Source organism: Bombina bombina, chromosome 11 (genome assembly GCF_027579735.1).
Source record: "Bombina bombina isolate aBomBom1 chromosome 11, aBomBom1.pri, whole genome shotgun sequence".
NCBI classification, from domain to species: domain Eukaryota; kingdom Metazoa; phylum Chordata; class Amphibia; order Anura; family Bombinatoridae; genus Bombina; species Bombina bombina.
This window is the reverse complement of record NC_069509.1, coordinates 192,386,063-192,400,034: the sequence shown is the minus strand read 5'-3', so window position 1 is coordinate 192,400,034 and position 13,972 is coordinate 192,386,063. Positions and strand designations below refer to the sequence as shown.

The 13,972-nt window shown below is 42.8% G+C and overlaps 1 protein-coding gene across 1 annotated transcript in view; it reads left to right on the top strand.

Annotated features, from left to right (window-relative positions):
- Positions 1 to 13,972, top strand: part of KATNIP (katanin interacting protein) — a 362,447-nt gene that overhangs the window by 220,863 nt on the left and 127,612 nt on the right. Inside the window, exon 21 of the mRNA XM_053694469.1 lies at positions 13,320 to 13,474. Within this exon, the coding sequence (XP_053550444.1) occupies positions 13,320 to 13,474 (155 nt within the window). The remainder of the gene's footprint in view (positions 1 to 13,319; positions 13,475 to 13,972) is intronic.

Sequence of the window (13,972 nt, the reverse complement as noted above, 5' to 3'; positions counted from 1 at the left end):
TTAAAGTGTTTCCCAAGCTTGCTGGTCTCATTACTAGTCTGTTAAACATGTCTGACATAGAGGAGACTCCTTGTTCATTATGTTTAGAAGGCATTGTGGAACCCCCTCTTAGAATGTGTACCAAATGCACTGATCTTACTATAAGTTATAAAGACCATATTCTGGCTTTAAAAGATTTATCACCAGAGAAAATTGACAAGGGGGAAGTTATGCCGACTAACTCTCCCCACGTGTCAGAGCCTATAACTCCCGCTCAAGGGGCGCCAAGTACATCTAGCGCGCCCATTGCGTATACTTTACAAGACATGGCGGCAGTTATGAATCATACTCTTACAGAAGTATTGTCCAAACTGCCAGGGTTACAAGGAAAGCGAGACAGCTCTGGGGCTAGAACAAATACAGAGCTCTCTGATGCTTTAGTAGCTATGTCCGATATACCCTCACAATGTGCAGAAGCCGAAGAAGGAGAGCTTCTATCTGTGGGTGATTTTTCTGACTCAGGGAAGACACTTCAACCTGATTCTGATATGTCTACATTTAAATTTAAGCTTGAAAACCTCCGCATGTTGCTTAGGGAGGTTTTAGCAACTCTGCATGACTGTGACGCCATTGTAGTCCCAGAGAAATTGTGTAAATTGGATAAATACTACGCAGTGCCTGTTTACACTGATGTTTTTCCAATACCTAAGAGGTTTTCAGAAATTATTACTAAGGAATGGGATAGACCAGGTGTACAGTTCTCTCCAGAAAAATCAATTGCAATCTGCAATTGAAAGAGTGTACTTGGTAGCACTCAACAGCAAAATAATGGTTAAATGGCCATGTATGCCTAGGTAATGGGCCCAGGACAAGGCGATTTAAAACTTAACTTTTATTGGTTTAATAATACATAAAAAAGAAGAAAAGGGTATTAAAATTCCAACTGGTGTAGAAATGGGAGAATTCTCTCCCCCTCCTGTTTTTAAAAAGATGTTTCCCATAGATGCCGCTACACGGGACTTGTGGCAAACGGTCCCTAAGGTGGAGGGAGCAGTCTCTACTCTAGCGAAGCGTACAACTATCCCTGTCGATGACAGTTGTGCTTTTCTAGATCCAATGGACAAAAAATTAGAGGCTTACCTTAAGAAAATTTTTATTCAACAAGGTTTTATTCTCCAGCCCCTTGCATGCATTGCCCCTGTCACTGCTCCTGCGGCCTTCTGGTTTGAGTCTCTAGAAGAGGCTCTACAGGTAGAAACCCCATTGGATGATATCCTTGACAAGCTTAAAGCTCTTAAGATAGCCAATTCATTTGTTTCTGACGCCGTTGTTCATTTAACCAAACGAACGGCTAAGAACTCAGGTTTTGCTATTCAGGCGCGTAGGGCGCTATGGCTTAAATCCTGGTCAGCTGACGTTACTTCAAAGTCTAAGCTTCTCAACATTTTCTTCAAGGGGCAGACCCTATTCGGGCCTGGACTGAAGGAGATCATTTCTGATATTACTGGAGGAAAAGGTCACGCTCTTCCTCAGGATAGGTCCAACAAATTAAGGACCAAACAGCCTAATTTTCGTGCCTTTCGAAACTTCAAGAGTGGCGCAGCTTCAACTTCCTCTAATGCAAAACAAGAGGGAAATTTTGCCCAGTCCAAGCCGGTCTGGAGACCTAACCAGGCTTGGATCAAAGGTAAGCAGGCCAAAAAACCTGCTGCTGCCTCTAAGACAGCATGAAAGATCATCCCCCGATCTGGTAACGGATCTAGTAGGGGGCAGACTTTCTCTCTTCGCCCAGGCTTGGGCAAGAGATGTCCAGGATCCCTGGGCATTGGAAATCGTGTCCCAGGGATATCTTCTGGACTTCAAAGCTTCTTCCCCAAAAGGAATATTTCATCTCTCACAATTATCTGCAAACCAGATAAAGAGAGAGGCATTTTTACATTGTGTTCAAGACCTCTTAGTTATGGGAGGGATCCACCCAGTTCCAAAGGAGGAACAGGGAAAAGGCTTCTATTCAAATCTGTTTGTGGTTCACAAGAAAGAGGGAACCTTCAGACCAATCTTAGATCTCAAGATCCTAAACAAATTTCTCAGGGTCCCATCCTTCAAGGAGTTCCCTAGCAATGTTGGAGGTTTCAAAAATAATTCTATGGGCAGAGGTTCACTCTTGCCATCTATCAGCTATCCATATCCCAGGAGTAGAGAACTGGGAGGCGGATCCGGGGGAGTGGGAACTCCATCCGGAGGTGTTTGCACAGTTGATTCAACTTTGGAGCAAACCAGAACTGGATCTCATGGCGTCTCGTCAGAACACCAAGCTTCCTTGTTACGGATCCAGGTCCAGGGATCCCAAGGCAGCGCTGATAGATGCTCTAGCAGCGCCTTTGTCTTTCAACCTGGCTTATGTGTTTCCACCGTTTCCTCTGCTTCCTCGTCTGATTGCCAAGATCAAGCAGGAGAGAGCTTCAGTGATTTTGATAGCACCTGCGTGGCCACGCATGACTTGGTATGCAGATCTGGTGGACATGTCATCCCTTCCACCATGGACTCTACCGCTGAGGCAGGACCTTCTACTTCAGGGTCCTTTTAACCATCCAAATCTAATTTCTCTGCGTCTGACTGCTTGGAGATTGAACGCTTGATTTTATCAAAACGTGGTTTCTCCGAGTCGGTCATTGATACCTTAATTCAGGCTCGAAAGCCTGTCACCAGGAAAATTTATCATAAGATATGGTGTAAATATCTTCATTGGTGTGAATCCAAGGGTTACTCATGGAGTAAAGTCAGGATTCCCAGGATATTATCTTTTCTCCAAGAAGGATTGGAGAAGGGATTGTCAGCTAGTTCCTTAAAGGGACAGATTTCTGCTCTGTCTATTCTTTTGCACAAGTGTCTGGCGGATGTTCCAGACGTTCAGGCGTTTTGTCAGACTTTAGTTAGAATCAAGCCTGTGTTTAAACCTGTTGCTCCGCCATGGAGTTTAAATTTAGTTCTTAATGTTCTTCAAGGGGTTCCGTTTGAACCTCTGCATTCCATAGATATCAAGCTTTTATCTTGGAAAGTTCTGTTTCTGGTAGCTATCTCTTCGGCTCAAAGAGTTTCAGAGTTATCTGCCTTGCAGTGTGATTCCCCTTATCTGATCTTCCATGCAGATAAGGTAGTTTTGCGTACCAAACCTGGGTTTCTTCCTAAGGTAGTATCTAATAAGAATATCAATCAGGAGATTGTTGTTCCGTCACTGTGTCCTAATCCTTCTTCAAAGGAAGAACGTGTTTTACACAATCTTGACGTGGTTCGTGCTTTAAAGTTTTATTTACAAGCTACTAAAGATTTTCGTCAAAATCTGCATCGTTTGTTGTCTACTCTGGACAGAGGAAAGGCCAAAAGGCTTCAGCAACTTCTCTTTCTTTTTGGTTAAGAAGTATAATCCGCTTAGCTTATGAGACTGCTGGCCAGCAGCCTCCTGAAAGAAATGAGGCTTCTGTTGAACAGATTTGTAAGGCGGCGACTTGGTTTTCGCTTCATACTTTTTCTAAATTCTACAAATTTGATACTTTTGCTTCTTCTGAGGCTATTTTTGGGAGAAAGGTCTTACAGGCAGTGGTGCCCTCCGTTTATGCGCCTGCCTTTTCCCTCCCTTCATCCGTGTCCTATAGCTTTGGTATTGGTATCCCACAAGTAATGGATGAATCCGTGGACTGGATACACCTTACAAGAGAAAACAAAATTAATGCTTACCTGATAAATTTGTTTCTCTTGTGGTGTATCCAGTCCACGGCCCGCCTTGTCATTTTAAGGCAGGTGTTTTTTATTTTTAAACTACAGTCACCACTGCACCCTATAGTTTCTCTTTTCTCTTGCTTGTCTTCGGTCGAATGACTGGAGGTGGCAGTTAGGGGAGGAGCTATATAGACAGCTCTGCTTTGGGTGATCCTCTTGCAGCTTCCTGTTGGGAAGGAGAATATCCCACAAGTAATTGATGATCCGTGGACTGGATACACCACAAGAGAAATAAATTTATCAGGTAAGCATAAATTTTGTTTTTTGTCCTAATCCTCCTCCTCAAAAGAAACATCTTTTGCCTAACTTGGATGTTGTGCGGGCCCTAAAATTTTACTTAAAATCTACTAAGGATTTTAGGCAATTTTCTGCCTTGTCTGTTCCTTTTTCTGGAAAGCGTAAGTGTCAGAAGGCCACTTCTACTACTCTGTCTCTTTGGTTGAGAAGTTTTTATTTGTTTGGCGTATTGGACAGCAGCCTCCTGAGAGAGTTACGGCTCATTCCACTAGGGCTGTCTCCTCCTCTTGGGCTTCCAAAAATGAAGCTTCTGTGGAACAAATTTGCAAGGCGGTAACATGGTCTTTTTTGCATACTTTTTCCAAATTCTGAAATTTGATACTTTGCCTTGGCTGAGATTTCTTATGGGATAAAGTCTCTACAAGTGGTGGTGCCTTCTGTTTAGGTCCTCCTGCCTTTTTCTCCCTCCCTGTTCATTCCGTGTCCTCTAGCTTGGGTATTTTATTTTTTAATTTTTTTATAATTTGGCAGGGTTTTTTTTGTAAACCTCAGGCACCTTTTCACCCTTGTGTTTCTTCCTTTTTTCCATTTCCTTCGGGTGAATGAATGGGGGTTATTTGTAAGGCAGTTACACTTAACAGCTTTGCTGGGGTGCTCTTGGCCTCCTCCTGCTGGCCAGGAGTTGAATATCCCACTAGTAATTGGAATGACGTTGTGGACTTTCCATGTCCTGAAATAAATACATTTCTCCAACATTGGTGTGTCCGGTCCACGGCGTCATCCATAACTTGTGGGAATATTCTCTTCCCCAACAGGAAATGGCAAAGAGCACAGCAAAAGCTGTCCATATAGCCCCTCCCAGGCTCCACCCCCCCAGTCATTCTCTTTGCCGCTCTGAACAAGTAGCATCTCCACGGAGATGGTGAAGAGTATGTGGTGTTTAGTTGTAGTTTTTTATTCTTCTATCAAGAGTTTGTTATTTTAAAATAGTGCTGGTATGTACTATTTACTCTGAAACAGAAAGAGATGAAGAGTTCTGTTTAAAAGAGGAGTATGATTTTAGCAGCAGTAACTAAAATCAATTGCTGTTCCCACGCAGGACTGTTGAGCTGAGAGAACTTCAGTTGGGGGGAACAGTTTGCAGACTTTTCTGCTCAAGGTATGACTAGCCATTTTTCTAACAAGACTGTGTAATGCTGGAAGGCTGTCATTTTTCCCTCATGGGGATCGGTAAGCCATTTTCTTAGACTTAGAAAGAATAAAGGGCTTATTATGGGCTATTAACTGGTGGACACTCTTAAGGGCTAAATCGATTGTTTATTTAAGTTATATTTTGCAAGTTTGAAGTAATTTTCACACTTTTATTGTTTGGGGAACGTTTTTATCGCCAGGCACTAGTTTAGACACCTTCCCAGTCAGGAAGGGCCTTTCACTATAGTAGGCAGCGCCTCATTTTTGCGCCATTATTGCGCAGTTACTTTTGAGTACAGTGCATGCAGCTGCATGTGTGAGGGTCTGGTATCCACTGAAAACGTTCCTAGAAGGCTTAAATTGGTATCGTATACCCCCCTGGGATTGGTGAAGTCGCAACAAAGGCTGTGGCTGGGACTGTAGTGGGGTTAAAATTGCAAACGGCTCCGGTTTCCACATTTTAAGGGTTAACAGCTTGAAAATTGGGGTGCAATACTTTGAATGCATTAAGACACTGTGGTGAAAATTTGGTAAAGTTTGGATAATTCCTTCATAGTTGTTCACATATTCAGTAATAAAGTGTGCCCTGTTTATCATTTAAAGAGACAGTAACGGTTTTGTTTTAAAACGGTTTTTGTGCTTTATTAACCAGTTTAAGCCTGTTTAACATGTCTGTACCTTCAGATAGATCATGTTCTGTATGTATGGAAGCCAATGTGGTTCCCCCTTCAAATATATGTGATAATTGTGCCATAGCGTCCAAACATAGTAAGGACAGTACTGTCACAAATAGTAAGGTTGCCCAGGATGATTCCTCAGATGAAGGAAGTAGAGATAGTTCTACATCATCTCCTTCTGTGTCTATACCAGTTATGCCCGCGCAGGCGACCCCTAGTACTTCTAGCGCGCCAATGCTTGTTACTATGCAACAATTGACGGCAGTAATGGATAACTCCATAGCTAATATTTTATCCAAAATGCCAGCATTTCAGAGAAAGCGCGATTGCTCTGTTTTAAACACTGTAGAGCAGGAGGGCGCTGATGATAATTTTTCCGTCATACCCTCACACCAGTCTGAAGTGGCAGTGAGGGAGGGTTTGTCAGATGGAGAAATTTCTGATACAGGAAGAATTTCTCAGCAGGCAGAACCTGATGTTGTGACATTTAAATTTAAATTAGAGCATCTCCGCGCATTACTTAAGGAGGTGCTATCTACTCTGGATGATTGTGACAATCTGGTCATCCCAGAAAAATTGTGCAAGATGGACAAGTTCCTAGAGGTCCCGGTGCACCCTGATGCCTTTCCGATACCTAAACGGGTGGCGGACATAGTGAATAAGGAGTGGGAGAAGCCAGGCATACCTTTTGTCCCTCCTCCTATATTTAAGAAATTGTTCCCTATGGTCGACCCCAGGAAGGACTTATAGCAAACAGTCCCTAAGGTAGAGGGGGCGGTTTCTACACTAGCCAAGCGCACGACCATTCCCATTGAGGACAATTGTCCTTTCAAAGATCCTATGGATAAAAAATTGGAGGGTTTGCTTAAAAAAGATTTTTGTACAGCAAGGTTACCTCCTTCAACCTATTTCGTGCATTATTCCTGTCACTACAGCGGCGTGGTTCTGGTTCGAGGAACTGGAAAAGTCGCTCAGTAGGGAGACTCCGTATGAGGAAGTCATGGACAGAATTCACGCACTTAAGTTAGCTAATTCCTTTATTTTAGACGCCGCTTTGCAGTTAGCGAGGTTAGCGGCGAAAAATTTAGGGTTTGCAATTGTGGTGCGCAGAGCGCTCTGGCTAAAATCTTGGTCGGCGGATGTATCTTCCAAGACAAAATTGCTTAATATCCCTTTCAAAGGTAAGACCCTTTTTGGGCCAGAATTGAAAGAGATTATTTCAGACATCACTGGGGGAAAGGGCCATGCCCTCCCACAAGATAGACCTTTCAAGGCTAAGAATAAGTCAAATTTTCGTTCCTTTTCGCAATTTCAGGAACGGACCGGCTTCCAACTCTGCAGCCTCTAGACAAGAGGGTAACGCTTCCCAGGCTAAACCAGCTTGGAAACCAATGCAAGGCTGGAACAAGGGTAAACAGGCCAAGAAGCCTGCTGCTGCTACCAAGACAGCATGAAGGGGTAGCCCCCGATCCGGGACCAGCCACTGCTCCAAGAATTTTCACAAAGGTGCTCGGGTCCCTTCTAGCGGTTCTAAGACCAAGGGGTATTGCAGTGGCACCTTATCTGGACGACATTCTAATCCAAGCGTCGTCTCTTTCCAAAGCAAAGGCTCATACAGACATTGTTCTAGCCTTTCTCAGATCTCACGGGTGGAAGGTGAACGTAGAAAAGGGTTCACTGTCTCCGTCGACAAGAGTTCCCTTTTTGGGAACAATAATAGATTCTTTAGAAATGAAGATCTTCCTGACAGAAGTCAGAAAGTCAAAGCTTCTAAACGCTTGTCAGGTTCTTCACTCTATTCTGCAGCCTTCCATAGCTCAGTGCATGGAAGTAGTAGGGTTGATGGTTGCAGCAATGGACATAGTTCCTTTTGCTCAAATTCATCTAAGACCATTACAACTGTGCATGCTCAAGCAGTGGAATGGGGACTATACAGACTTGTCTCCAAAGATTCAAGTAGACCAGATGACCAGAGACTCACTCCGTTGGTGGTTGTCCCAGGATCACCTGTCTCAGGGAATGAGTTTCCGCAGACCAGGGTGGGTCATTGTCACGACAGACGCCAGTCTATTAGGCTGGGGCGCGGTCTGGGATTCCCTGAAAGCTCAGGGTTTATGGTCTCGGGAAGAGTCTCTTCTCCCGATCAACATCCTGGAACTGAGAGCGATATTCAATGCTCTCCGAGCTTGGCCTCAACTAGCGAAGGCCGGATTCATAAGATTCCAGTCAGACAACATGACGACTGTAGCTTACATCAACCATCAGGGGGGAACAAGGAGTTCCTTGGCGATGAGAGAGGTATCCAAAATCATCAAATGGGCGGAGGATCACTCCTGCCACCTATCTGCAATCCACATCCCAGGAGTAGACAACTGGGAGGCGGATTATCTGAGTCGTCAGACTTTTCATCCGGGGGAGTGGGAACTCCACCCGGAGGTGTTTGCCCAGTTGACTCAATTATGGGGCATTCCAGACATGGATCTGATGGCGTCTCGTCAGAACTTCAAGGTTCCTTGCTACGGGTCCAGATCCAGGGATCCCAAGGCGACTCTAGTGGATGCATTAGTGACGCCTTGGTCGTTCAACCTAGCTTATGCGTTTCCACCGTTCCCTCTCCTTCCCAGGCTTGTAGCCTGGATCAAACAGGAGAAGGCCTCGGTAATTCTGATAGCTCCTGCGTGGCCGCGCAGGACTTGGTATGCAGACCTGGTGAATATGTCATCGGCTCCACCATGGAAGCTACCTTTGAGACAGGATCTTCTAGTACAAGGTCCATTCGAACATCCAAATCTAGTTTCTCTGCAGCTGACTGCTTGGAAATTGAACGTTTGATTTTATCCAAGCGTGGGTTTTCAGATTCAGTGATAGATACTCTGGTCCAAGCCAGAAAACCTGTGACTAGAAAGATTTACCATAAGATATGGAAAAGATATATCTGTTGGTGTGAATCCAAGGGATTCTTCTGGAGTAAGATTAAAATTCCTAAAATCCTCTCCTTTCTCCAAGAAGGTTTGGATAAGGGATTGTCAGCGAGTTCTCTAAAAGGACAGATTTCTGCTTTATCTGTCTTGTTACACAAACGACTGGCAGCTGTGCCAGATGTACAAGCTTTTGTACAGGCTTTGGTCAGAATCAAGCCTGTTTACAGACCCTTGACTCCTCCCTGGAGTCTAAATTTAGTTCTTTCAGTTCTTCAAGGGGTTCAGTTTGAACCCTTACATTCCATAGATATCAAGTTACTGTCTTGGAAAGTTCTGTTTTTGGTTGCTATTTCTTCTGCTAGAAGAGTTTCTGAACTATCTGCTTTGCAGTGTGACCCACCCTATCTGGTGTTCCATTCAGATAAGGTTGTTTTGCGTACCAAGCCTGGTTTTCTTCCAAAAGTTGTTTCCAACAAGAATATTAACCAGGAAATAGTTGTTCCTTCTTTGTGTCCGAATCCAGTTTCAAAGAAGGAACGTTTGTTACACAATTTAGATGTAGTCCGTGCTTTAAAGTTCTATTTAGAAGCAACTAAGGATTTTAGACAAACCTCATCTTTGTTTGTCGTTTACTCTGGTAAGAGGTGAGGACAAAAAGCTACTGCTACCTCTCTTTCTTTCTGGCTGAAAAGCATTATCCGATTGGCTTATGAGACTGCCGGACGGCAGCCTCCTGAACGAATCACAGCTCACTCCACTAGGGCTGTGGCTTCCACATGGGCCTTCAAGAACGAGGCGTCTGTTGATCAGATATGTAAAGCAGCGACTTGGTCTTCTCTGCACACTTTTGCCAAATTTTACAAATTTTATACTTTTGCTTCTTCGGGGGCTGTTTTTGGGAGAAAGGTTTTGAAAGCCGTGGTGCCTTCTGTTTAGGTAACCTGATTTGCTCCCTCCCTTCATCCGTGTCCTAAAGCTTTGGTATTGGTTCCCACAAGTAATGGATGACGCTGTGGACCGGACACACCAATGTTGGAGAAAACAGAATTTATGCTTACCTGATAAATTACTTTCTCCAACCGTGTGTCCGGTCCACGGCCCGCCCTGGTTTTTTAATCAGGTTTGAAAAATTTCTTTCTCTATATACTACAGTCACCACGGCACCCTATAGTTTCTCCTTTTTTCTCCTAACCGTCGGTCGAATGACTGGGGGGGCGGAGCCTGAGGAGGGGCTATATGGACAGCTTTTGCTGTGCTCTTTGCCATTTCCTGTTGGGGAAGAGAATATTCCCACAAGTAATGGATGACGCCGTGGACCGGACACACCGTTGGAGAAAGTAATTTATCAGGTAAGTATAAATTCTGTTTTTTACAAAAGCGAGAATGGGCTGCCTTTAAGTTACAGCCAGTAGTAGAGAGGCTGTCAGGCTAGTAATGTAAAGTTTTAGCATTACTGACAGTGCACATACTCAGGCTAGTAATGTAATGTATTAGTGTTACTGACAGTGCGCACATACAGACTAGTAATGTATTGGCGTTACTGACTGTGTGCACACTCAGGCTAGTAATGTATTAGTGTTACTGACAGTGCGCGCACACACACAGACTAGTAATGTCATGTATTAGCATTACTTACAGTGCGCACACACAGGCTAGTAATGTATTAGCGTTACTGACTGTGTGCACACTCAGGCTAGTAATGTATTGTATTAGTGTTACTAACAGTGCGCACATACAGACTAGTAATGTAAAGTATTGGCGTTATTGACAGTGCGCACATACAGGCTAGTAATGTATTAGTGTTACTGATAGTGCACACATACTGTCTAGTAATGTAATGTATTGTTACTTGACAGTGTGCACATACAGACTAGTAATGTAAAGTATTAGCGTTATTGACAGTGCACACATACAGGCTAATAATGTATTAGTGTTACTGATAGTGCAAACATACTGGCTAGTAATGTAATGTATTGTTACTGACAGTGCGCACATACAGACTAGTAATGTGAAGTTTTAGTATTACTGACAGTGCGCACACTCAGGTTAGTAATGTATTAGTGTTATTGACAGTGCGCACATACAGACTAGTAATGTATTAGCATTACTGACAGTGCGCACACACACACAGACTAGTAATGTAAAGTGTTAGTGTTACTGACAGTGTGGAAATACAGACTAGTATTGTAATGTATTGTTACTGACAGTGCGCATATACAGACTAGTAATGTGAAGTTTTAGTATTACTGACAGTGCGCACACTCAGGCTAGTAATGTATTAGTGTTATTGACAGTACGCACATACAGACTAGTAATGTAATGTATTAGTGTTACTGACAGTGCGCACATACAGACTAGTAATGTAAAGTTTTAGCAGTGCTGGCAGTGCGCACACTCAGGCTAGTAATGTAATGGCGTTACTGACAGTGCGCACACACAGACTAGTATTGTAAAGTATTAGTGTTACTAACAGTGCACACATACAGACTAGTAATGTATTAGTGTTACTGACAGTGCGCACACACACAGACTAGTAATCTAAAGGGTTAGTGTTACTGACAGTGTGGAAATACAGACTAGTAATGTAATGTATTAGTGTTACTGACAGTGTGGAAATACAGACTAGTATTGTAATGTATTAGTGTTACTGACAGTGCGCACATACAGACTAGTAATGTATTAGTGTTACTGATAGTGTGCACATACAGACTAGTAATGTATTAGTGTTACTGACATTGCACACATACAGACTAGTAATGTATTAGTGTTACTGATAGTGTGCACATACAGACTAGTAATGTATTAGTGTTACTGATAGTGCGTACATACAGACTAGTAATTTAATGTATTAGCGTTAATGACAGTGTGCACATACAGAATAGTAATGTAATGTATTAGTGTTACTGACAGTGCACACACACACACACAGACTAGTAAATAACAGTTGTAGGTGCATTAATTAATTTATACAAAAGGAGAGGAATGCCCTGCCCTTGAGCACAATCAGTAGTAGTTCACTTTAAACATAAACTGGCCTACAGGTAGAGAGGCTCTCAAGCTTAAAATCTAAAGGAACGGGAATGGACACAGAAGGTAAGGGAGAAAGGAAATATGTCTGATATAAGGCAGAGTGAACTGAGAGTTAGTGATGACATGGGGGGGGGGGTGGTGACTGAGCAAGTGAGGTTTGGAGAAGTGTAAAAGAATGTGGTAAAATGTCAGTACAAAGGCTGTGAGTTTGAAGTGGTTTCTCTATCCTGGATTTTTAGTGACAGCAGCACATAATTACTGTTGTAAGGTGTGTGTGTGTGTGTGTGTGTGTGTATTAAGGTAAACAATAGGCTGGGTGGTGGTGGGAAGGGATTGGAGGGCTAGTGCTTGCAAATCTGGAGTCTGATGTTAGGTGTGAGGCTGTGGAAAGAGAAAGGAGGGTAAACATGGGAGGAGGGGTCTGAGACACAGCAGAGGGGAAGAAAAGTTTGGAAACAAAGATTGGAGACGCAGATTGGAGACAAATAGATTTGAATAGTAATGTAAAATATTGGCGTTATTGACAGTGCGCACATACAAGATAGTAAAGTATTAGTGTTACTGACAGTGCGCACATACTGGCTAGTAATGTAATGCATTAGTGTTACTGACAGTGTGCACATACAGGCTATGTGTGCACTATCAGTTTTAGCATTACTGGCAGTGCGCACACACAGACTAGTAATGTAAAGTATTAGTGTTACTGACAGTGCGCACATACTGACTAGTAATGTATTAGCGTTACTGACAGTGCACACACACACACACAGACTAGTAATGTAAAGTGTTAGTGTTACTGACAGTGTGGAAATACAGACTAGTAATGTAGTGTATTAGTGTTACTGACAGTGTGGAAGTACAGACATGTAATGTATTAGTGTTACTGACATTGCGCACATACAGACTAGTAATGTATTAGTGTTACTGACCGTGTGGAAATACAGACTAGTAATGTATTAGTGTTACTGACATTGCGCACATACAGACTAGTAATGTATTAATGTTACTGACATTGCGCACATACAGACTAGTAATGTATTAGTGTTACTGACAGTGTGGAAATACAGACTAGTAATGTATTAGTGTTACTAACATTGCGCACACACAGACTAGTAAAATATTAGCATTACTGACAGTACACACACACAGACTAGTAATGTATTTGTGTTACGGACAGTGCGCACATACAGACTAGTAATGTAATGTATTAACGTTACTGATGGTGTGCACAAACAGACTAGTAATGTAATGTATTGGCGTTACTGACAGTGCACACATACAGACTAGTAATGTGAAGTGTTAGTGTTACTGACAGTGCGCAGATACAGGCTAGTAATGTAAAGTGTTGGTGTTACTGACAATGCACATATACAGACTAGTAATATAATGTATTAGTGTTACTGACAGTGCGCAGATACACATGCAAAAATCTGTTACAAAACCTTTTTCACATTGTTTTATAATACAAATTTGCTGTAAAAAATCCTAACGTGATCTTTGTTTTCAGGCCAAGACAGTTCACGTTTCTCTTGATGGGCACTGTATCTCCCCGCCAGGGGGCTTCCTGATCCGTAAAGGACCTGGAAACTGTCACTTTGATTTTGCCCAAGAGATTCTGTTTATTGATTATGTGCAGCAAGAACAAACTCACAAACAATCAAGGTAATATTCAGTGCTGCAGGGACACGGCACTCAAACAATTATATGTTTTGTCTAAAGGAGAACATTTCAAAATGCATTTTTTCTTTCCTAAGATATGGTGAGTTCACGGCATCATCAATTACTAGTGGGAATATCACTCCTGGCCAGCAGGAGGAGGCAAACAGCACCACAGCAAAGCTATTAAATTTCACTTCCCTTACCCATAACCCCCAGTCATTCTCTTTGCCTTCAGTGCAAAGAAGAGGTGAAGTTTCTGGTGGCTGAAGAAGATTGGATTTATTTCACTTCAATCAAGATTTTATTATTTTGAAAGCCAGAGTAGGCTTGCTCTGATCTTTCCTTTCAAGTTTGGGTATAGCCGTACTCCACGTTAGTCTCTTCAGTAGGGCAGTGGTGGCTTTAAAGCAGTTTGGAACTTGTGAAGTGGGCTTCGCTGCGTTTTCCTAAGATAGCTACTGCCCTGGTATAGAAAGCCTGAGTAGGTTTACTCTGATCTTT